This window comes from Porites lutea, chromosome 9 (assembly GCF_958299795.1).
Source record: "Porites lutea chromosome 9, jaPorLute2.1, whole genome shotgun sequence".
Lineage (NCBI taxonomy): Eukaryota > Metazoa > Cnidaria > Anthozoa > Scleractinia > Poritidae > Porites > Porites lutea.
The window spans coordinates 28657917-28680538 of NC_133209.1; the positions used below are offsets into that span (position 1 = coordinate 28657917).

Below are 22622 nucleotides of genomic sequence, written 5' to 3' on the forward strand. Positions count from 1 at the left end.
AGAAGACTTTGACTAAACTTCCACCGAACCGTCACAACAAGCAAGTCAATTCAAACTTACCCCTCCCTTGTGGGGATATGAGAAAAGGAACCCAGTCTCTCTGTCAAACACAACATTCTACGGCGGGCTGTGTAGTTCGTGGGATCGTTTAAAGTTAGAGAACATTAAATGTCATTTTTCGGAGAATGTATCACGATGATGGAGCCAGAAGTTCCATTAAGATCTTCGCCAACATTTTTATTTCGTTCATCGGTGCTGGGATTTTGGGAATGCCACATGCTTTCAAAGAGGTAAGGTAAAACACAGCGTTTGTATGCGACCAGGTTCTGGCGCGAGTTGCCACGAACACATATTTAAAGAATGAACTTTTGTGGTCAACTGAATGTCCACTGCTCCTTTTTATTTTCCAGGCGGGGGCTATCGAGGGAAGTGTCATTATGGCGATAATTGGTACACTGAGGTAAGACTTGTATGTCTCAAAATTTAAAGCTTATGTTTCGGTCAGATATGATTAGTTAGTATATATATGTGACCTAGTTTCATAGATTGCTTCCATGGCTCGGAGAAACGTTTTTGATGAACAAATTTCGTAGCCATAGCAGCGAATATCTAGTAGGGTCATTCTCTTCCCTTGACCCTTATAAATCAGTATTTGACTCATTTGTTTAAAGTCTATACAGATGTTAAGGTTGTTTGTTTAATCCACATTGATTGTTTTGCCCAATTTTGTAGTTCTCCTTATTTAAATTATTTGATTTTGTTACATATTCCTTACATTTATAGAGCACTTGTAATTAAACATCATTAGTCCTATTTTAAAGTTATCTTTGGGACAGATGGGACAGATCAGCCCCATAGGAAAATCATGTAAGCTGATTTGTGGAGAAAAAAAAGTGTAATGAAATTGAAATGAGGCACTGTTATGGTTTAATTCTTACAAGTAACAACATAGCTTTGAAATAGCAACATAAGATAAATGAATTGCTGGCAAACAACATGAAGTTGGAAAAGAAGGCTGAGTTTGATCGTCCAGGTGAACGTAGTCCTGAATAGGACTGTTGTTGTTGACAGTGACTGACGTTTCAAGAACCTGTGTGGTAGTCATCTCCTTTGACTCTGAAGATGACTACCGCACAGGTTCTTGAAACGTCAGTCACTGTCAACAACAACAGTCCTATTCAGGACTACGTTCACCCGGAGGATCAAACTCAACCTACTTTTGAAATGACTCCTGGGTACAAACCTTTCACAGTTTTAACATGAAGTTGGTTGAAAACTACAGTAGTGACAAGTAAAACCACAAATACAATGGTAAATACCAACCGCGACATTGCGTCTTCTTCAGTATGTGAAAAGGCTGCTTTTCAAATTTAGACTAGGGAAATACTTAACCCCCTAAGAGGGCCTCAGAAATGTCCCAACAATGAGTTTATATATTTGATATTGAAATAATTATACTGAGTAAAGGCTATCTTGAGTGGATCGCTCACTCAGGAATCAGATCAGTTCAGTTGGCTTTGTGAGATTTGAATTTGAAGTAGCGGCAATGACTAATGGATGTTATTTGCAAATAGTAAATTCATCAGTCAAATCCACAGCTGTGTGGTTGACCTGGTGAGACTGTAAGTGACCACCTCCTATATATATAAGGGACCACCTGTTATGTATATCCTCCAACATAACAAAATTTTTCAAGTCTAAGCCTTATACTTGGAACGACCTCCTTTAAGCAACCAAAACCACTTTTCGAAGTTGTCAGTGTAATAATTTTCCATTGTTTTCAACCTCTTGTAAGTAATCACTTGACAGACTTCATGCATGGTTTTAGCTCTATATTCGCCCTATGCACTGTGTTGCTAAGATTATACAAAGAAACTACACACATTCAAGGCTGTGCTCTAAGAAAAATTGAAGGGAGCCCAGTGCTCTGAATTCGTGAAATCCAGTGTGCCCAGCGTATGATTTCTATGGAAAAGCAACGATTTTCTAGTCGCCCGAGAACAAAAGTTAGGCGCCACAGGCCACTGGGCTCTGCTAGAGCACAGCCTTGATATTGTAACTTGCAGAACTCTTCTCAGAAGAGATCTCCTGTGATGCCATTCTTGTAAACAGCCACTTCATGTAAGCTAACACAAAGTCTCTGCATTTTGGGTATTCAGCTATGAGAGGTTCTAAAGTATACACAGTGCTCGACTTTCAGAAAAAAATCTTGGGGCCAGCCGGCCCCCAAGTTTTCATTTTTGGTCGCCAGAACAAGTATTCTAGTCGCTAAAAATTATATTTAAGAATTAATGGAATACAATAAACTTAGCATCTTTTACTTAGCCTTAACAGAAAAAGAATGCTTTAGAATTCCTTTTGAACTTTCTTTCAAACTGCTTTCAATTACCAGCCGGTGCCCGCACTCAAGAGTAAATTTCCTCAAACAGTTATTCAAGCTTAAGGTTCAGGTGATGGAATACACATTTAGATAAACAAACTTTAGGAATCACAAAAAACTTCTTTGGGTTATTAAAGAACAAAATCTGCAAGCATTTGGTTTGCGTGCCATGTATTTGCACGTTCAGAAATGAACATCGGTGAAACTTGATCTACTTTGTTGCCTAGCAAGTGATCGAATTAAGTCTCCAAAAAGCGGAAACTTCGCTAATGTTTACGGGAAAAGAAGTTGATTTCGCGAGAAGTCTGTTCGACAAACAGCATGGCTTCAACGGTACTTAAATAGAAGTCAATAAAATACCGCAGAGCTTTTATTTGGGTCGTCACGCTCAACAGAAATTTGCATAAAGGTGTTTACCAGAAGCTCGAGAAATAGGCGCCGTTCGTAATCTGCTATCGAGTCCGCAATCAAGATACATGTTCGTCATAAAGAAATTGTTTTTAATCGATGCGCCAAAAGTCATTCCCGGAGAAACACGGGACGACCTGTTGAGAATTGCGATCAATTTGCCCGACAGTCGACAAGACTTCCGTCGAATTCATCACTAGTGATTGTCACAATCCTCTTTCAAGTAATAGTCAAACGTTAGACGGACCAACTTTTATATCACAAGAACAATCTGTTAGCGTGTTAGAAGAAATCGTGAAAGCGTTTAGACAAATCGTTAGAGGGTTTGAACAAACCATTAGAGTGTTTGGGCAAAACGTTGCCCTGGGTTCCAGATAATATTTCTTTCTTATCGATACTAATGGTGGGTGGCGAAGCCGCGTCAACGACGCGCGAAGCGCCGAGGAGAAAAAATGACTTATAAACCATAAGCACGGTTTGTTTCATATTAGGTATTTTGAGAACGGACCCCTGAAGCCAGGGTAGCAAAACGTTAGAGCATCAGAAAAACCGTTAGTTATCCGTTAGTATTGTAAAGGATAACAGATTATCATTAGTGTACGTTTTCCCAAAGAAGAAAGTCACCTATCTTGGGGACCAGGTTGGCGACCAGGTGTGAAAATTTAGTCGCCACTGAGTAAAAGCTGGTCGCATTGGCGACCTCACAGGTCGCAACGTCGAGCCCTGATACAGCTGGCTGTTTGGCCAATACGTATAATATTATTTGTAGTATTTGATTGTATTTTAGTCACAGATATACCCAATAATTTTTGGGAGCGTCTGTGATTGAAGTCTAAACAAGTTGAATATAGTAATGGAATCACTTTGACAATTAAAGTATTTGAGTGAAACTGATATTAACCAATTAACCTGCACATACAGGTCTGAATTATATTTCTTAAGTGGATGGTCCTGAAATGTTATAATAAATATTATTGTCACAGTGTCATATGAATTTAATACTTTTAGTGTGAAAGCAATGTTGCTGATCATTGATTGCAAAAACAAGATTACTTGGAAGAAGCTTGACCATCTTCAGAATGGCTCAGTGATTTCCAGTGAAGGAAGTGTTGCATTAGAGGAGAAGGAGTTGCTAATGACAGTTGAAAATGGAGATACAGTTTCAATGGATAAAATAAAAGAAGAGGTAACAAATACAATCGCTACAAAGCTGGTTCATCAAGTACTGGCACATTCCTTTATTTAACAAGCAATTAGTAGATTGAGTATGATTGTCTTGGTGAACATACAGTAGTCCTGAATAGGACTGTTATTGACAGTGACTGATGTTGCAATGACCTGTGCGGTAGACATCTACATAGTCAAAGTGAGTTGTATCACGTCAGTTGATACTATTAAACTCTGGTTAGTGACCTGATTGCCCAATTTAGTTGCAATGTTATTGGTTGTCTGTCAATAACATTACAGCTTAACTCACTGACGAAATGACTCCTGGGTTCAAACATTCACAGTTAACAAACAATATTGAATTATTGCGTGGGACCATGGAAATTCAGGGTCAGGGCTGTCATTAATGGCCAGGGGACGAGGGATTACCCACAGCTACTATAATCACTTATCAACCCTAGCTATTTTCATCAGAAACAAAAGGAAAATAAAACTAAAATACCTCCTAGCTATCTTTGCAATTCCCTGCCTTCTATATATTCATTCATTCATTTATTTTTCCCTTAACCGCATAAGAATACATGAACAATATACAAGAAGTTTATAATATATTTAAGATGATAGACACTATTCTAAATAAATAATTTGACAAAATGTTCAAAGTGGTAATGACAAGGAAGCCTATATAGAAGCTGGGGGCTTATACACCATAGACTAGATTCCTGGCAATTATATAGGCTAGGGTACACTATGTGAGTATATATAAATTATGCATATACTTGTGAACTTGAAATTTTAGTGATAGCCCTGTTTGAACATTTTTCTATAGATTAAAAAACTAACCCACCAAAAAAAAACTGTATCTATCAATCCCTAAGTCAGCTTTGCTGGGGGAGAGCAAACTTTCCCAGGATGGGTTTCTGGATGTATGATAAGGTCATGTGTTTCTGACAGGTCACATCATTGCTAGAATGAGGTCACCTCTTTTCAACAGCACTGTAATACTGAAAATTAAAAGGGTTCACAACTGAAGGTAGATTTATAAACACATAATGGCTGAGTTGGAATAGCATTTATATTTTTACAGTTGTAAAGACTGTAAGGGACTAATAAAGTGGCCACAGAATAGAATTAAAATGAGGTTGTGGCTCTGTGCAGTTAGCGCACTCTGCTTAAGTTGACCCAAGTATCCCCATCCTGGCAGTGAAAGTGTAAACTAAGGTTCGTATATAATTCATTGTAAAGTTCTTTGATGTGAAATCACTTGGATGGAAATTTCACATGCATCCAATGCTTAAAATAAGCAAACAGTGGTAAACTCCTTTTGGTAAACTCCTTAAAATTCCTAGATTTGGTGGTTTCTTACAGTAGCTGGTCACTGACTCTCAGTCCTCACTTGCAGAAACAGGTCTGATGCATTCAGCGTATAAATGACACTGATGGCGTGAATTCTGTAGTGAACAAATAGCAAAAAATAATTTCTATAAGAGTACAGACACAGGTGATCAACAAAACAGCATCTCTGATAATATGAAATGATTAATACTTGTAGATAATGATAATAATTATATTTAGTAATAAATTATATTTAGTAATACAATAGATGCAAAGGTTGCTTCATACCATATTTTTCTTCATTTTTAGATACAGAGCCACCATCATGAGATTGACTATGGTGATCTTGGTAAGTGTTATTCCACGTGCATTTTTTGTACTTGTGTATTTACATCCAGTTCTCTCTAAGAAGGATATCATTGGAATCAACACTTAGTGTCTATCATGATTAGGTGTCTTTTTTCATAAGGAGTTAGAAAATGGTTGAAGAGCTGCAGGAACCAAATGTAGTTGAGTCTGTTTTAGGGAGATATCATAAATTTAAAAAATAGAGCTTGAAAAAACTTGTTTCAGTAACAAGTTGCTGATTTCCAGGGTGAGGTTTAATGTTAGCCCCACGCCTAACCCCCAACCTGGAGGATTCAGTGCTGCTGTTAGTCTGTCCTCTCCCCTGTAACCTGCCTAATTTGTGGAGACCTGACAGGAACTTAAGCCCCCTGCAGGTTTAGCTAACGGGGTAATTAAGGCATGCAAGCTCGGGTAACAGGTAATAGCACACTGGAGATTGTAACCTTATGTCCCCACCAGGATGAAGGGGTTGAGTGAGTGAAAAAAAACTTGAATTGGACCAGCAGCACTCAATTTTTTATTGCTGAGGGCCATGGATTCCATCCTTGTCCATGTTTATGATATCTTTAGAAGCTAACATGACTTGTCACAGCAAGTGAACATGAAAAGTTATCTGGCCAGAAAATCTACTTGTCCTGGATGATGGGATTTTTTACAAGCCCTGTCTGTTAAAAAAGAAATGTGAATTTAAATTTGTTGTTAGAGTCTCGCATTAATTTATATGTTAAGTCATGTTAAGGATGGAGGCCTCTTAGCAATGCAAGGCTCCTTTAATTTGTTGATCTTTTTACATGTAAAAGGCAGCGAGTTAGTGAAATAATGCCATGCTATCGTTTATTGTGTTTTAATTTTTTTATTCTTATTTTTTAATAGGTTATTATGCTTTAGGGAATTCTGGAAGAGCCATAGTTGATTTGAGCATTGTAATCTCACAGATAGGTACATGTAATTCAGTTATTTTCTGTTTTATAGAAAATAATAACCCTTTCATGTTTCTGCCTCCCTGTGTGATCCACGGACAACTTTCCATCTGCAACGCACATAATTTCAGCAAAACTGTGAACCTACGATACACAAGGGCCTTCAGCCCTCACTTCACAAGGAATAAATTTAATTTTCTTTTCAATTTCAAGTGAAGTGGTGGTGTTCTTTTGCTCAAATCAAAAGTTCTATGATTGTTCAGTTTGCATTGTTTCTTTAAACAAGAAACTTTACATCACACTGTTTCTCCTCACCCACTGGGCGTATAAATGTGTCGTGAATAGTAATGATACTACATCCTACTGAGGCCATGAGGTACGGTTTACTTCTCAGTAATAATTGTGTGGAAGTGCCATTAAAATAATGAAAGCTGTGTTCATGGTCCATTTGCTTGATACAAAATCAGTGGGGGAAAAACAAAATAAGTGGGGAAATCAGGAAAGCCAATGTTTGTTGCTTTCTCCCTTGAGAGTTTTTTTTTTTCTTGAGTTGTTTTTTTCTTTCTCCCTCTCTCTTGAGAGTCTTTAATCTCAACCTCACATGAATCCAGTAACAAGAATTCAATTTAGAATCAAGATTCTCGAAAGACTGGCAGCTTACTTTAGAATCGTACAGTAGGATAAGTAGAGGGCCAGTTATAAAATTATATTTAAGCCAAATGATGAGCACAAGTATATTGATAAATATCATGACTTACACTATTATTTTGTCAACAGGTTTTTCATGTGCTTACCTTATATTTATCTCTGATACTCTGAATAACTTGTTTCCAATTATGAACAGGTATGTGATCAAACATTCCAGTTTTGAATATTTATGCCTTAAAACTGTTAAATTTATTGATATTAGTACTCACTTGGGACCAATTTCCCTCAAAACAGTTATTGTAACAAATTCAGCCACTTTCAACACAGATTTCCCATGGCTTCTTCATACCTACACGCTACCTAACTATTTCGCAATATCAGCATTATCTCATTCACCATGAGATTTGGGACCAAACTGTGTGACAATGAGTTGATACCTCAGCTATGGGTATCACAGTCAAACCATAAGAATTGGCAGACCAAATCTGCAGCTACTAATTATTTTTTTGTTTTTTCAGCTGAAAGGTACCGTATGCCTAGCTGAAAAAGGCCTTACCGAAAGCTTTCACCCAGAGAATATTGTTGTTGTCTTTGGAAAACTCAAAATGTCTTCAGATAACAAATTTCCAACCAAAAACAGTCTTTGTACTTCCCTATTTGGCCAAATCACTAAGTTAAGAAAATCTAGATTTGTGACGAATACCACAGCAATTGATAAATTACATGTGCTTAAATATTAAGGGGGCCACATATAGGCATTTGATTTGTTTTGGGTCTTCTATTTTATTTTCAGACACCAGTTCTTAATGAGTCTACTTCCACCTCTTGCAATTCTAGTCAACTTTAGACATCTGAAGAAATTAGCCATATTCAGGTTTGTTTTCTTGTGAGCATAGCTAGATGATCTGGAACTTGATTTTGGTCTGTAGTTATAGAAATTAATTAATCTCTAATTATTACATTTTTCATTCCTAATTAACATCCTGCTGTCATTTTACATTTGTTTCTCAAATGTTTTGTTTAGATTTGGATTTTGTGCTTTATCATTTTTTTTCCAGCCTCTTTGCAGATTTCGCAAATGTGTTTGCCTACTGTGTAGTCTTCTGGTTTGATTTTGCCCATTTTGAAAAAGTTCAGTAAGTACTTGTTTGTTTTTGAAAGTTTGGATAATGCGAGTCGTAACAATTGTTCATGAATTAGGGCTTGGAGACAAAGGAAATTGGGAATCAACCTAGTTTGAAAAATTTCAACCTGAATATAATTTTGACCTGTAACATATACACTGGATCAGTCACTATTCAGTTGAAAAACCATGACCAAATAAAAGAAATATTACCGTCAAGCCAGGTCAAGCGTTCCCCCCAAGATTCCATTAATAAATTTATTATTTAAAAGATGAATCCGTTGGTAGTTGTAGATTTCAGATTTATCTCTGCATTCTTGCACGAGTAATGAGCCGTGAATTCGCGCACAAGGCAGTTACCAAATTTCCACCAGCTCAGTTTTCTTAAATTTGATGCAAATGTCAGAGAGAGTTCTTGTAAAATATTCACAGCTCATTATGCATGCAGGAATGCTGATTTGAATTTGATACAAGTTATGGGAACAACTAACAGATTCATTTTTCAAATAATCAATTCATTAATAGAATCTTGGGGGGTATGCTTGACTTGCTTTGACTGTAAAGTATATGGTTTTCACCCTGCAGATATGTCATAATTTATTACACCAACTCTTTCACTCCTAGTAAGGGCCAAACAGAAATTTCCAAATAATAAATTTTCTTTTTGAGGTCAACCAAAGAGGTTCCATTTCAATGGTATTAAAGATATGATTGATCATGCACAATTTAAGAGTTAGTGTGACACTCTCTATGGTGTAGCTAGGAGTGAGTGGCTTAAACATAGTTATCTGGTTGGGTGGAGTCCTACATTGATAGCCAGGGCTGTTGATGATACTGAATGATATTTCAAAAACTTCTGATCATTATCGTCAGACAGACCAAGAAATAGTATGACGTAATATCGAATTTTCTCTTTTTTTCAGAATTCATCCCCAGATTGCTAGAATTAGTGGCTTGCCATTTTTTTTAGGTGTAGCAATTTATTGTTATGAGGTAGGTAACACCACAGAGCTTCAGGGCTAAAGAAAATGTGAATTCCAAGTCATGCTTTGGGCAAGCTACTCTTACTTTTTGCTGCCCCAGGCCGGGGCCACTGCTTGGTCGTCTTAGTTCATGATCTAGTTGGAGGATACCTTGCTTGGAACCTTACCGGTTGTTCAAGTAGGCTTTAAAAGTTACTTGCCCAGCAAGAAAATTGACTTGACCAAGACTACTGGAAGGGGCATTTCTTAAGCCCTGAGCATACTCATGTAAGAGTAGCAATTTTTACTGGCTAAGTGGAGTGACCAAGATGTGAATTGTTTTTCTCTCGCATTCTTTGGCATAGATGTGGTACTTGTTTTATGTTTGTCCAGATCAAAGAGGGTGGACTGTGCACAGTGACTGTTGTTTTTGTTGCCTTGTCCACTGTCAACCTTCTCAGTCATCCATTCTCCTAAGATCCTTTTGCTTATGTTATCAAACTTGTGTTTTTGGGATCTTTCTTGTTTTTAATTTTATGAGTTATACTGTGCACAGTACTAGTGTAAATTGCTACTATCTTACAACAAAGGTTGAGTTCTGGTGGCCAGCTTAATACCAATACACTTATGGTTCCATTTTTGGTTGAAAATCAGTATTGTATTTATTTTATGATTGAATGTGCTCAACAGTGGATTGGAGAGTTCTTTATTGAGTCTAGGAAATCCCAGTCATACTTCTTTCCTGATTGTCTGTACAGGCCGCTACTGTAACAATACTGATCTAAGCTCAATTATTATTATATGTAAAAATATGTCAATAAAGTTTTGGTGGCCTTTTCTTCCAAATGTGAAGTGCTAGACTGTTGTTGAAATCCAACTTACGAATGTCATTACTTTTTAGCTTAATTGTTCAAATGTTGTGTCATTTTAGGGTGCAGGGCTGATTTTGTCACTTGAAGCCTCCTGTGCTAGTAATTCAAAAGACAAGTTTAGAACGTAAGTACATTCTGACCTAAGATTCTGCAGAAGGTCCTCTATCATGCAGACATAGCACCATCCTGTATTTTCTGTAAAACAAATGTACCATATTTACATGTAGCAGACACATCTATTAAACCATTTGTCCCTGGAGATATTGCTGAAAGACACTGTTTGAAGCTAGTTGAACCATTTTGTCAGGTCATTATCTATCTGAAAAGGCACAAAAAATAATTACATGCTTAAACCATTGTTTCCTGATGTGCCAGTATTATAGCATTCTTCTCTGGAGTGTTTGTGGGTCACTAGGGCTACAACTAAGTGTCCATGTGGGGAGGTTTTTGTCTAAATTAATAGCGAGCTAAAGCAACAAGAATGCTAAACATCTGGGACGTCATGAGTGGCAACCAGAAGTTCAATGTCTTGCTTGATGGAACACTTCTGTGTCACACAATGGATCTGAATACCTTTTATTAACTTCCACTGTAGAAATTTGTTGAGTCAGAGCACTGAAAGGGAGAAAATATCAACTTTGGGTTGCCATTTTTGACGTCTGGGACGTCGACGTTCTTGTTGCGTAAGGTCAATACTATTAAAAAAACAACTTATTATTTAATAATTACATCTCAATAAATTGTTATTATTATGTTGATGAATTATTGTTCAGTCTGACCATAACAAAATTAACTTATTTTAATAAGTTTGTTTCATATTATATTGATCCTTTTCAGTGTATTTAAAGTCACATTGTTTCTAGTCACAACATTGTACATTGGTTTTGGTGCCTGTGGTTATCTGGTAAGTTTAAAGTTTGTGTTAAAAATATTAACAATAATGGTAATAAAAATAAATTGTTAATTTTGATGTTGACTTTAGCTGGAGTGTTCATGAATTTAATCTAGCACCCCAGGTCAGCGTGTAAAGAAAGTAATGTCCGATAGCCGGGGCTAGTGGATTTCCTTTCGGGCTAGTGAATTCTAGTTCTTTTGAGGAAATCAAGTTCAAATTGAAGAAGCACTTTGAAATCAATTCTGCTCATCAAAAAGCTTTTGGGGCTAGTTGAAATGATGTTTGGGCTAGTAAATGCTAGCTTCAGCTTGCCCGAATGGCAAGCTGTAAAAATGCTTTTCTTTGCTCCCTGCCAGGTGCAGTGGCAAAGGGTGTGGTTTTTGCACCCCCTTTATAGTCTGAAATTGGTATATGGATTTAAACCATTTTGGGTTTAAGTAGGGTGAGGAAGCTACAAGTTTGTTTGAAATAGGGCAGGGTTTTCGGGATGTATGCTACACTCCCGCGGTCATCCAAATCATTTTCTAACTGTTCCTCCCACCTTAAGATGGTGTCCTAGGCTAGGCTGCGGATAGCCTGTGAGCAAGCTCTCCGCGGCACTCTGGCGGTGCGGTGGGAAAAGGAAGGAGAGCTTGCAACAATGTCTCTAGAATTTGAATTCCACCTCCTATTTCCCTGTGGCTCCCCTTCGACTGAGCTGTCAGATTTCCGCCAATCAGCGTGAAGGGGAAACAAGCACGAATGTAAACAAACATTGAAAAACACACGCCAAGGGTAATGATGTCATTACTAATGTCATTTCCTCCAATAAACAATGATTTCACATCGACTTTTTTTTGATGCAGATATTCAAATTCCAGAGTCATAGTTGCAAGCTCTCCTTCCTTTTCCCGCCCCGCCACCAGAATGCTGTGGAGAGCTTGCTTGTAGACTAGGTTGCAGAGAAAATCTGATGGGTCATATCAACAATTTTGGGAATAATAAAAAAAACACTTGTGCACTTTCCTTGACTTAGATAAGTTGCTATGAGCTTAAACTTTAATACTTTGTTTGTTTGTTAGCTTTTTGTTTTTGTGTTTGGTCTTTTTTGCATTTTTTATTATTGTTGTTGCTGTTGTGGTTGTTTTTCCTTATTACTTACTAGTTAACCCTTAAAGGGTTTTTATTAGAACCCATCCTGGTACTACAGTGGAACCTCAATATAACGAACCTCCAAATAACAAAGTCCTTAATTGGTATAACGAGCAATTTTGTTGACTCTAGTAATAGTAAAATATATGGAAAAGTACCTCGATATAACGAAACCTCATGACAGTGAGCAAATTCTGCAAGTCCCTTGGCGCTTGTCATGAGAAGCTTCCACTGTAGTGCTATATTATAAGCTGATTTGTTTATGGTTTTTAATACACAAAGTAAAATTTTAACAGGTACAATAAAAACCCTTGTTTTCTCATTTTTCAGTCATTTGGAGAGACTACAGCACAAATGATAACTTTAAACTTACCTGAAGGTAAGACTGAAACTATTGAAATAGCTGTCAAATTTGATTTCAGGGGACAATTGAAATTGAGAATCAACCTACCGTAGCTTAGACCAAAATTAACGTGGAATCAATTTGACTTGTGTAATATATACATGTAGGCACCTTTTGTTGTCACAATACAGTCAAACTTCTATTAAGCATGATGCCATTACATTCATAGTTGTGTAAGTTGAGTTTGTTGCTGGTTGCTAGCACTGCTCTGATGATTTTTCTCTGGGTTCTAGAACCAATATTTCCTAATACAGGACTGTAACCTTGATACATGTATAAAGAAGGACTAAGGGACTGGCAAAATTGATTCACTATAACAAAGTTTCGTTATATCGAGGTTCTTTTATTTGATATGACATTGTATACTATTACTGGAGTAAACAAATTAAATCATTTGTTATACAGAGGACTTTGTTATTAGAGGTTCATTATATGAAGGAACTTCCATTGTAATGTACTGGCCTTGCAGCTGGTTAATCATAGGGTATTAAGGGTGCTTTTCAAAAGTCAGAACTGGCCGGCCAGATCATAGCCAGACCAGTCATTTTGAGAATGAAATAGGATTTTTCCAAGAGTTTTTGATGAAAAACCATCTCCTTCATGCATACTACAGGATTTGACTGAGCTGGCTGGATAGCTTTGATTTAAAGTGAAATTCTCATTGTGACGGGAAAGGCTTGGCTGCTCAGTATGACAAATGGAAAGCACCGTGAGATGTCATTCTCAGAGCAAGTAACATACTGGCCAGGGACAGAACAAATGTCGAAGAGCTTACAATCTGTACATTTCCTTTGGTTGTTTGTTCCCAATGAATTTCTTGCTGCTATTTTTCTTCCAAAATGACATTTGTACCACATTTACTGACCAGCTAGTTACCAAGGGAACATTGAGGACAACAAGTTCATCAGTCCGTTACACGGTTTAACCTGTTAAGTCCCAATATCCACATACAAATTCTCCAAACTGACCTCTATAGATTTTATTAAGTAAGTAAAGTAAGTAAAAGCTTTATTAATGTGTCAATGTATTTAGTTTTCGCAACTGATTGGGGCCACAAAAATTAAAATTATTTACAAATAAGAAATTATAATAATAATGTATATACAATTAAAATATGTAGCATATATAAATTGTATAATAAAACAGAATTTGATAAATGATCAAGGCATTTTCTCTTAGGTGATCATTTTTATTAATTCTCATAACCTAATCTCTTGACAATGTATGGATATTGTTAGGAGAAAATTAATGTTAGTCACTATTTGGACTTAATGGGTTAAACAGTATTTGGACTGATGAATATGTCCCTCATTTGCTTTGTTATATTAATAATATTGCTTGGATGACATTGTTTTCTCAAGAATTTTTTTTTTTTTATTTCAGGGCCATTTCCTGCAGTGGTTCAGTTATGTCTTTGTTTTTCATTATTTTTTACTTATCCAAGTAAGTAATAATAAAAATAAATAAATAATGTAGTACCAGTAGTATACTTTCATGGTAACAAGTCTATCATTTTGTACCGTGCTTATGTACCTGCATGAAATTCTTTTACTTAATAAGCAGTTACATTTTTTTAAAAAATTCATTATTACTGTAAACTTCGGATTATAAGCCCTGGGCTTAAACAACTTTGTAAGGAGTTTTGGGGGGCTTGTATTTGGGGGAGCTTAAAAAAAAAGTGTTTCAAAACAAGCTACATAACAGTGCTGATCAAAATACTTTTTGAATTATGATCACTTAATTAAGCTTCAAAATGTCGTAACAAGCTGGGGGGGGGGGGTGGGGCGGGGGGGCTTATAACCCGATGCATTTTTTGTTTACAGTTGGGCTTATACATGTTATTGGAAGTATATGGTATTTAATATTTATTTATTTATTTATTTATTACTTTTTTTGCAGTTATGATGTTTCCAGTTGCACTATTATTGGAAAAGAAATTACTTCCAGATGGTGGAAGAAACAGTTACTATCCAGGAGTGAGTATCTATGACAAAAAAACTTTATCATTTATTTTGTGTCAGTGTGTCTAACACATGTAGCTAGAAGCGCTAATTTTGCCCCTTTTTTTGTCCTTTTCTGGTGACAGGACCAGATTCTGCAGATTGTATGTGGCCAGCTTGTTTTCTTAACCTCACAAAAGTAAAACCTTTGGCAGGTTATAATTTAAATAGGGCCAGTAACTCATGACCCAACCCAACATATCAAGTACATGTAATTTGATTTAAAATTGTTTAGTGGTAGAACATCTACTTGAGTGAAAGTGGTTCTCTGTCTACCAATGTTTTCCTGAATGTACCAATTGGAATTAGAATTTTTTTTCTGCATTTTGGAAATCAAATTTAAATTGATGATTAGATATTTAAGGATCATGGACCACATTCTCCGATTTCATCTGACAGACAACAGTGCATGTCACCATTATGAGTATTAATTCCAAGGAAAAAGGCTTGAAATTTTTATTTTTTGATTTCTAATCACATTTTTCTTGCCTTTTGACCACAACCTGACAACAATGTTTTTCTTTGCAGAGTGTTTTACGAGCCTGTATTGTGGTATTAACAGGCATTGTTGTATTGTGTATTCCCAACTTTTCCACATTAATGGCGTTCTTTGGATCCAGTTGCTGTACTCTATTAGGATTTATATTACCTGGAGTTTTTCATCTTCGTATTTTTGAAGGGTGAGCTTAGAATTTCTTCCACTAACTGCAGAATGGCAAAAGATGGATAATGCTAGCCACTGTAGAAAAATCTATTTACTGGATCCACTGATCAACAATGATCTATCTGTTGGACAAATATTATTTTATCCAGTGGATAGTGCTCATACTATCCAACATTGCAACCACCAGGGCCAGGTGTTTAAAGGCTGGACATCAATATCCACTGGACAAATTTCTTTTCAGTGGATATATAGCACAGTTGGCTTCCCTTAGGCTTATACTGTACATTTCCACATGATTTAACAAACCATCAACAGTTTTCCATGGTCAGACTGTACTCTTATCAACTATAGAGCTGCAAGTGAATGGTTTCACTGCAAAGTTTTGAACATTTTGATGTCATTTCAATGGCCGTTTTAAGAGTATATACCATGAATAATGGCTGGTGATTTGTTTTTTCAATAACATTGCTGTTGACATTTTTTTTGTGTCCATTTTCTTTGACCTCATTGGGAAAGTCATGCATCCAAAAAGAGAATTTGTACCGCCATCACATTATTTTCATGGTCTGTACTTGTATTGACCATAGCTCTCAACCAATCAGGACACAAGAAATCACTCAATTATTATATACAGTGATTTATCCCATGGAAAGTGTTATTCAACCTTAGAACAACCATGACGTCAGCATTATAACGTATTGTTTCCCAACTAAGAATTAAGCAATCTACAACAACCATGGTAGCAAAGCTTACATGTGCTAGAGAAGTTTTAATTTCTTTACTGATTCCACTAATTTATTGATGAAGTACTATCTTTTTGTCTTCTATAATAAATTATACTACTTACTGAAACTGAAGATATTACTTTGGATTAAAATGCACTATGCATGAAATATACATGTAAATGTTAAAAATTATATTGCTTCAGTTATGAAACTCTGTCTGTTTTCTTTTCATTTAGGCACCTCACAAGATGGGAATTGTTAATTGACATATTTATCATATTTATTGGTTTAGTAGGGTAAGTAACAGTGATGTTGTTGTCATTTAACACTAGTATTACTGTATCACTAACAGCACTGGTGTCATGTTGCATAACAGAAAAGTGGTTTTGTGTTGCTAAGAGAGGATTGCAAATTGCCAGTAGGTCCATTGTTCCCTCGCACCTGTTTAGAAAGGGGTTTCTTCGTTTGCTAGTAATGGCCTCCTTGACGCAGTGCTTGATGATGTTATTTCCATCAGATGCTATTTTGTTTTGGAATTTTCTACACTAAGTGTACGTTGCATAACAGAAAAGTTGTTTTGTATTGCTAAGAGAGGATTGCGAATTGCCAGTAGGTCCATTGTTCCCTCGTATCTATCTAGAAAGGAGTTTCTTTGTTTGATAGTAATGGCCTCCTTGACGGGGTGCTCAATGATGTTTTTTCCAGCAGATGCTATTTTTTCGTTTTGGAATTTTCTGCACTAAGTCATCGTAATGCCTGCAAAAACTCTCTATTATTGTGGATGCATGGTCACTAGGACGTACTCCTAACTGATCTTATTGACTCAAATATTAATGTTTAGTCATGATGTAATGGCCTTTCTTGTGTTCGTCTGTTGCAGAGCTGTAATAGGAACAAGGGATGCCCTCCTGAGACTTCTAGCAGGCTCATAATCAACAGCCTTCCTAGAGATTGCCAACTGAAGTAAACCGTTAAATAATAGTAATGCATAACTCTATAATTTGTGTCAATTGTATGAAAGGAGAAGGTTCATTCCCATCTGGGATGTAATATACATGTAAAAAATAGCCTTTTAAGAATTTCTGTATTTTAATCAATTTAGTTGAGTTCAAAGGTAATTACTCTGTAGCTATTCTGAGTTTTCCAAAATATTTAATTGCCAGTTCAGTTTCAATAGAGTTTGATCCATGCTTGTGAATATTTCATTGCAAAACAATATTAGTGCTTGTTCAAAAATTGATTTTCAAGGCTGTTTGTTATTAGTGCAGACTCAGAGCTGTACTCCAAAACATAACCTATTGCAAGCATCATTTTAACACCAGGAAATAATTTCCTAGTTAACTTGGGTGAAAAAAAATTAATTTCAATTTCTCCAAAACTTTTCTATGTTCATGCTTTGTTACAAAGTTTGGTTCCTCCCATTGTTAAATGAAAACTTTGAAACTTTTTTTTCTTCATTTCCGCAAGGTTCCCTTTAAGTCGCAATAGTGACCAAGATCAATTTTCTCTTAACGATATCCATACATTGTCAAGAGATTTGGTTTTGAGAATTTATAAAATGAACACCTACTGCTTTGCTTTGATCTTTTATCAAATTCTCTCAACTCATTTTTTAAGGAAATATATAGATCAGTTTGGAGAATTTGTATGTGGATATAATGGGACTTAACAGGTTAAGCCCCAAGGTCCACTCCAGACTGATCTCTATACATGTACAACTCGTCACATCTCTAACATAGTGTTAGTTTACTTTAGGATCTTACTTAACTTCCGAAATTATTATTATTGAAGGAAATTGTTCAAAATTGTTAGTAATAGTTTTTCTGATATGCCAATGGCATCTAGTAAGAGGTGTCAGTTATAATATATAAATATTGGATTGGTCACAATGTTCATTTGAATTGATAAGCTGCATTATATTATAAGATGGAGAGCCAGGTATTATTTATGGTCACAGCTGGAAATGGTGATGAATTAGAATCAGAATTTGAATGTTGGAAAGGTGCTTTTGATATATATTTTTTATCAGTTCTGCAGAATAAGCTAGCTCCCATGAATGGATGAGGGAATTAAGCCTTTTCCTGCATTTAGGATGCATAATATACACATTAAACCTACTTGCACTAATGTTGTCATTGCGAAGCAAAAAAAGTAATCGGAAAAAGCTAAATATAGGACTAAATTAAGCATGCTTACTACATTCAGAGATCTGGTTTGGCTAAAGAATGAAGCTCAAAATTTATATGGTCAGGCAGTTTTCCTTCTCTAACTCTACTGATGTCTTACATCATTCTGCAAAAGTGCTCTCAGAGTTATCAAAATATCAAAACATAATTTGCAAGTTATTTGGCTTTTTTGTTTTTGCGGTTTCATATGACAATGTTATTGCAGTTAGGGGTATATTATGCATGTATGTGCAATTACTGTGCACAGGTGTATACAGTACAAACTACATAAAGAAGTCAGAGGCATTTTTACAGAATAAAAAAGAATTGTATGCAGAGGGTATCGAAAAACAGTATATTTTCACTGCATGATGAACTGACTGAATGTATACAAAATATAGTTTAAAAAGAGTGTAAGAAATATGTAAACAAATAATACAGATGATTTTAATATTTATGTGCAATACCATTTTCTTTTGAAGGGTTTTTATTATTTTATATATATATTGCTGATTCATGCTTTTCTGAGGAAATGTCAGGTTTTGTAGTTGGCAAGAGTCCAGACTCATAAATGTCAAGGTTGAAAATCTGGCCTTATCTCTTAAATTCATGCATAGAAAATAATGTAGTTTTGATTATACAGTGAAACCTCTATTAAGGTGACTCGAGCCATTTTTTTTTTTTTGGGGGGGGGGGTACCATCCTACTTTGAAGCTCTCTGGTATCCCCACTTTTACTTTTATCGTAAGTCTAACATATAGAATGGATAACATATAGATCAATCTACAATATAACATAAAATTTTTGGCGATCGGAGTAAATGTCACGTGGTTATAATTCCACGCCCCTTTGAGGTCTGAGTCGAAAATCTGCTGTTGCTGGCATTTTTTCGTGAAAATCTCTCGGTTACACATAGTGTGCATTAGTGCCTTGCACTGAACAGAGTTTCACCAAAATCGCAAAGACCCAAATTCGGGAAATTTAGTGCGATCAAAGTTCACCTAAAAGTCTTGCTCAAAGTACAGCACAGCTTCCTTAACAAAATGGAACTTTACCACTGTACAGAGTAACCATTGAGTGTTAATTGTTAACAAACATTTTGCAACCCAAGGTGTCTGCTTAAAAGAGGTTTCACTGTATCTGGTAATTTAAAAAATACTTGTATATTCATTTATATACAGAGAGAAATTAGTAAAATTGGAATGAAGGGAAAATGTAGTTGCAGTGAAATGAATTTGTTGTTTTATTCTTTCTAAAGACCCCATCATAGAAACTGTGAAAAATGTATTTTGTTTAAAACATTATCTTACCTGTTATTCTTGCCATCCAGTTGGATGAAAGCAGTGAGCACTTTTAGAAATTTTTAATTTGCCATTGATCCCTTGTGTTAATCACATGTAGGTCTATTAAGAAGTACAACAGCAAACTAAAAATCCCTCAAAGGGCTCATTTTCTCTGTCTTTTAGTTGGGCAGGTGGATAACAGGTAAAAATATGACAACATTCATTTCTGCCGAAAGAAGGGAGTTCCTATTGCCTCAATGAGGTTGCAAGTGGTTCATTGATCAGTATTAGGCTATGTTTACACCATGGAAATGATACAGAATAAGACTTCTGTTCACTCACAAGAACGGTAATTTTGGTGTCATTTCTGCAAGGGTTGTAAAGCTGTGCCTGTGCCACGCCTAGCCTCCCACGCAGACGTTCTTAGGGGTTCGTCACGCGTTAACACGTCTGCATGGGAGGCTATGCCATGCCAATCTTGAAAGTCGAGAATCACCTATCAGGTATGTTTTGTGCCATACTTTGGTGCAGTGTAAACACCTGCAGGGGCGGATCTAGAGGGAGGGTGCAGAAGGTGCGCCCCCCCCCCCCCCCCCCCCCCCTGAGATGACCTACGGTTTTCTGAGACAACTGGTATTCTGCCAAAAAAAAAAAACTATGTGGTTTATTGGTGTTGAAGTAGAGCAAGAGACGAGCGCACCCCCTCCTAAAAAAAATCCTGGATCCGCCCCTGACCTGTTTGGAACGTTGTGAAAGTAAAAAAGTAGGGGCAAGGACTGGAACACACTGGGATGGAAGTACATAAAAAATTATTCAGGAGTGAGGACAGGAAATTAGTGCACCAAACCCAACCGCATCAGCACCATGTTTGATACAAGTGTGAATGACTTGTGCCGCCCCAGGCTGTTGCTCAGTATGTACTGTACTTGATAGGTTTTGGTGTCGGCACAAAAGCTATCAAGTATATGTAGTGTGAACATGGCATTAGTCAGCTTGTTCAGGTTTAAATTCAGGCCATATTAATTTTGATCTCCGCATCTGTTACCTTAGGCAAGAAACACATTCTACCACATAAACTCTCAACCAAACATGCGGAGCTGGAAGAAGGTGAGGGAGGGAGCATCCTCGGAGACCCAGGGGCAGTTAGTCGGGTCGATCAAATGTTCGTGGTGAAAGTTTACTGTAAGATCGAGACGAGCCCCTGGGCACTTACTCTTACCGAACCAGTTCCAGAAGCGTTTGCATTGCCCGCTTCTGATTGGCCAGAAAATTTTTTTTCTGGCCAATCAGCGAAGAGAAGCTGCCGGGTGACTCTCGTGTTTTCTTACACGACGTAGTTGTCCTCATCGATCGCCATATTTGCGTAGCGCTTTCAACGGGGAAAGTTTCTCGACGAAAGTTTCAGAACAAAATGTTAACAACCCGCAAAATTACAACCTTTAGCACAGCTACAAGAAACAAACACTCTCCGATGAATTTTTAGGGCGGATCTTTCCAAGGTATCGTAAATTTTTATTGCTGATACGATACGCGATGCATGACTTTCACTTTCCACACTTTAATTTGCTCACATTGTCTAGTATACAACGCCAAGCTTACATTTTCGATGTCCATGTTCGTTGCACGATTTCTGAAACTTTCTACAGCGTGAAAATTTCCGTTGCACGGGCCACGCAACTACGTCGATTGATCGTGGGAATTGCTGGCTTCCTGCAGTGCACGCACCTTCTTGCTTTCGCGCCAAACTCCCTTATCGTACGTATTTTAAATACTGCCGTTATGTTTTGTTCGAAATCTCGGTCCGGTTATGTGCTGAATCCTGACTTGTTAATTGAGTGAGGTCGATTTTTGCAGGCTGTGTGGGTTTATTTTTACGGATAAGTGAAGAAAAAAAATAAAGGTGGGTTTGTGAAAATGTTTGAAAGTGGTTGGTGTGAAAGTTTTGGAGGGCGATACTGACGCGCAGTGTGTGACACGTGTAGGTACTGAGTTACTTGAGTTGAGAAATCGTGGAAGGGTGGGATGTCTATATAGATATTTTTGTAATCACTAAAACTTTACAAGAAGTGAACGCTCTTAAAGAAATTCCAGGGAGAAGAGACCAAGGAATAGGGACACTTTCCAAAGATCCAACTTCAGCTCTTGATTTCAAGGACCTGGGTCTCTGGCTTACTAAACCGCATAAGAGAACCTGGGTTAATCTTCACTGTAATTAGAATTATGGCTAATATAGTAGAAATGGATTTTTGTTATAAGATATCTTTTAACAAATACATGGATAAAAGTAATTTCACATAATATGTGATTTTTTGCCAAACTAGTTATCTATGATTGACTTGATGTTTCCCCTTACTGACCCCCTCAAACACATCCACAGTGCCATTGTTTTAACTCCCTTGGAATTGAATCTACAAGATTGGACTTATCTTGAAAAAATAATGCGGCAATATTAACAAATTTTCCTTTGGTGCATTTGTTTGATATTTCATAACTTCCCTATCATAATTCTCCTCATCTGACAAAAATATTCTTCATTGATAATTATTTATAAATCTTAAACACCCTCTTCAGAAAGGTAAAAATCTTCATTGCATGGTCACCATTCCACACAGTGTCTCTAAAATACTTTCCACAGAACATAATTTATTACAATTATCAATTATTGTTTCTTGTAGAAGACAATCAGAGAATACAAATTCTAGATACAAGCAGTGAAGATTTGATTCTTGAAATTCCTGTCACAGATCATTTTGATTTTCTTTAAGCAGACTAACAGTCTTTGGCACTGATGTCGCAACATAAGTGGCTTGAAATAATTCTGATGTTTTCATTACTGTCATCAAAAACTGTTATCAAAAAAGGAAGGAGTTTTTTCTCTTCTGCAGGTTGTACACTTAATAAAATCTAAAAGAAGGAAGACTTTCAGAATTATGGAAAACAGTAAGAGACAATTTCAGCACAGTTCCCTTTCTTCTAGAGAGTGTTGGAAAACAGTTTTTGTATGTTATGTGTAGGTATACCATATTTACTTCTGTATAATGTGCACCCGAATATAATGCACACCCCATTTTTCTAGAGAGTTTTCAAATAATATACTCAAGTATACGTGTTGGCCACCTAGTAAAACAAACCCTGTGGGACAGAAAGAATCACCAACAAATACCCCAGCATAAATGTTTATTAACAAATTAAA

At 36.6% G+C, this 22622-nt stretch overlaps 1 protein-coding gene across 2 annotated transcripts; it reads left to right on the top strand.

The window, feature by feature from the left end:
- Window positions 1-119: 119 nt before the first annotated feature.
- LOC140948368 (uncharacterized) lies at window positions 120-19350 on the top strand. Of its 2 annotated transcripts, XM_073397603.1 has the most exons (17): window positions 120-290; window positions 411-460; window positions 3797-3974; window positions 5600-5639; window positions 6512-6577; window positions 7336-7402; window positions 8000-8080; window positions 8265-8342; window positions 9253-9322; window positions 10223-10287; window positions 11001-11067; window positions 12520-12568; window positions 13976-14035; window positions 14492-14568; window positions 15121-15272; window positions 16218-16277; window positions 16862-19350. In XM_073397603.1, exons 1-17 carry the CDS (start codon window positions 186-188, stop codon window positions 16911-16913), a joined length of 1317 nt encoding a protein of 438 aa, XP_073253704.1. In that variant the 5' UTR covers window positions 120-185; the 3' UTR covers window positions 16914-19350. The 2 variants fall into 2 exon arrangements, with proteins under 2 accessions (XP_073253704.1, XP_073253705.1); XM_073397604.1 differs by lacking the exon at window positions 8265-8342.
- The last annotated feature ends 3272 nt before the right edge of the window (window positions 19351-22622 follow it).

What these genes read in the sequence shown, in the direction of transcription:
- LOC140948368 (XM_073397603.1), top strand. Translation starts at nt 186, where the DNA reads ATGTATCACGATGATGGAGCCAGAAGTTCCATTAAGATCTTCGCCAAC. An exon ending in CATTGTAATCTCACAGATAG is followed by an intron (nt 6,578 to 7,335) that starts GTACATGTAATT and finishes TTTTGTCAACAG; the next exon opens with GTTTTTCATGTGCTTACCTT. An exon ending in AACTTTAAACTTACCTGAAG is followed by an intron (nt 12,569 to 13,975) that starts GTAAGACTGAAA and finishes TTTTTATTTCAG; the next exon opens with GGCCATTTCCTGCAGTGGTT.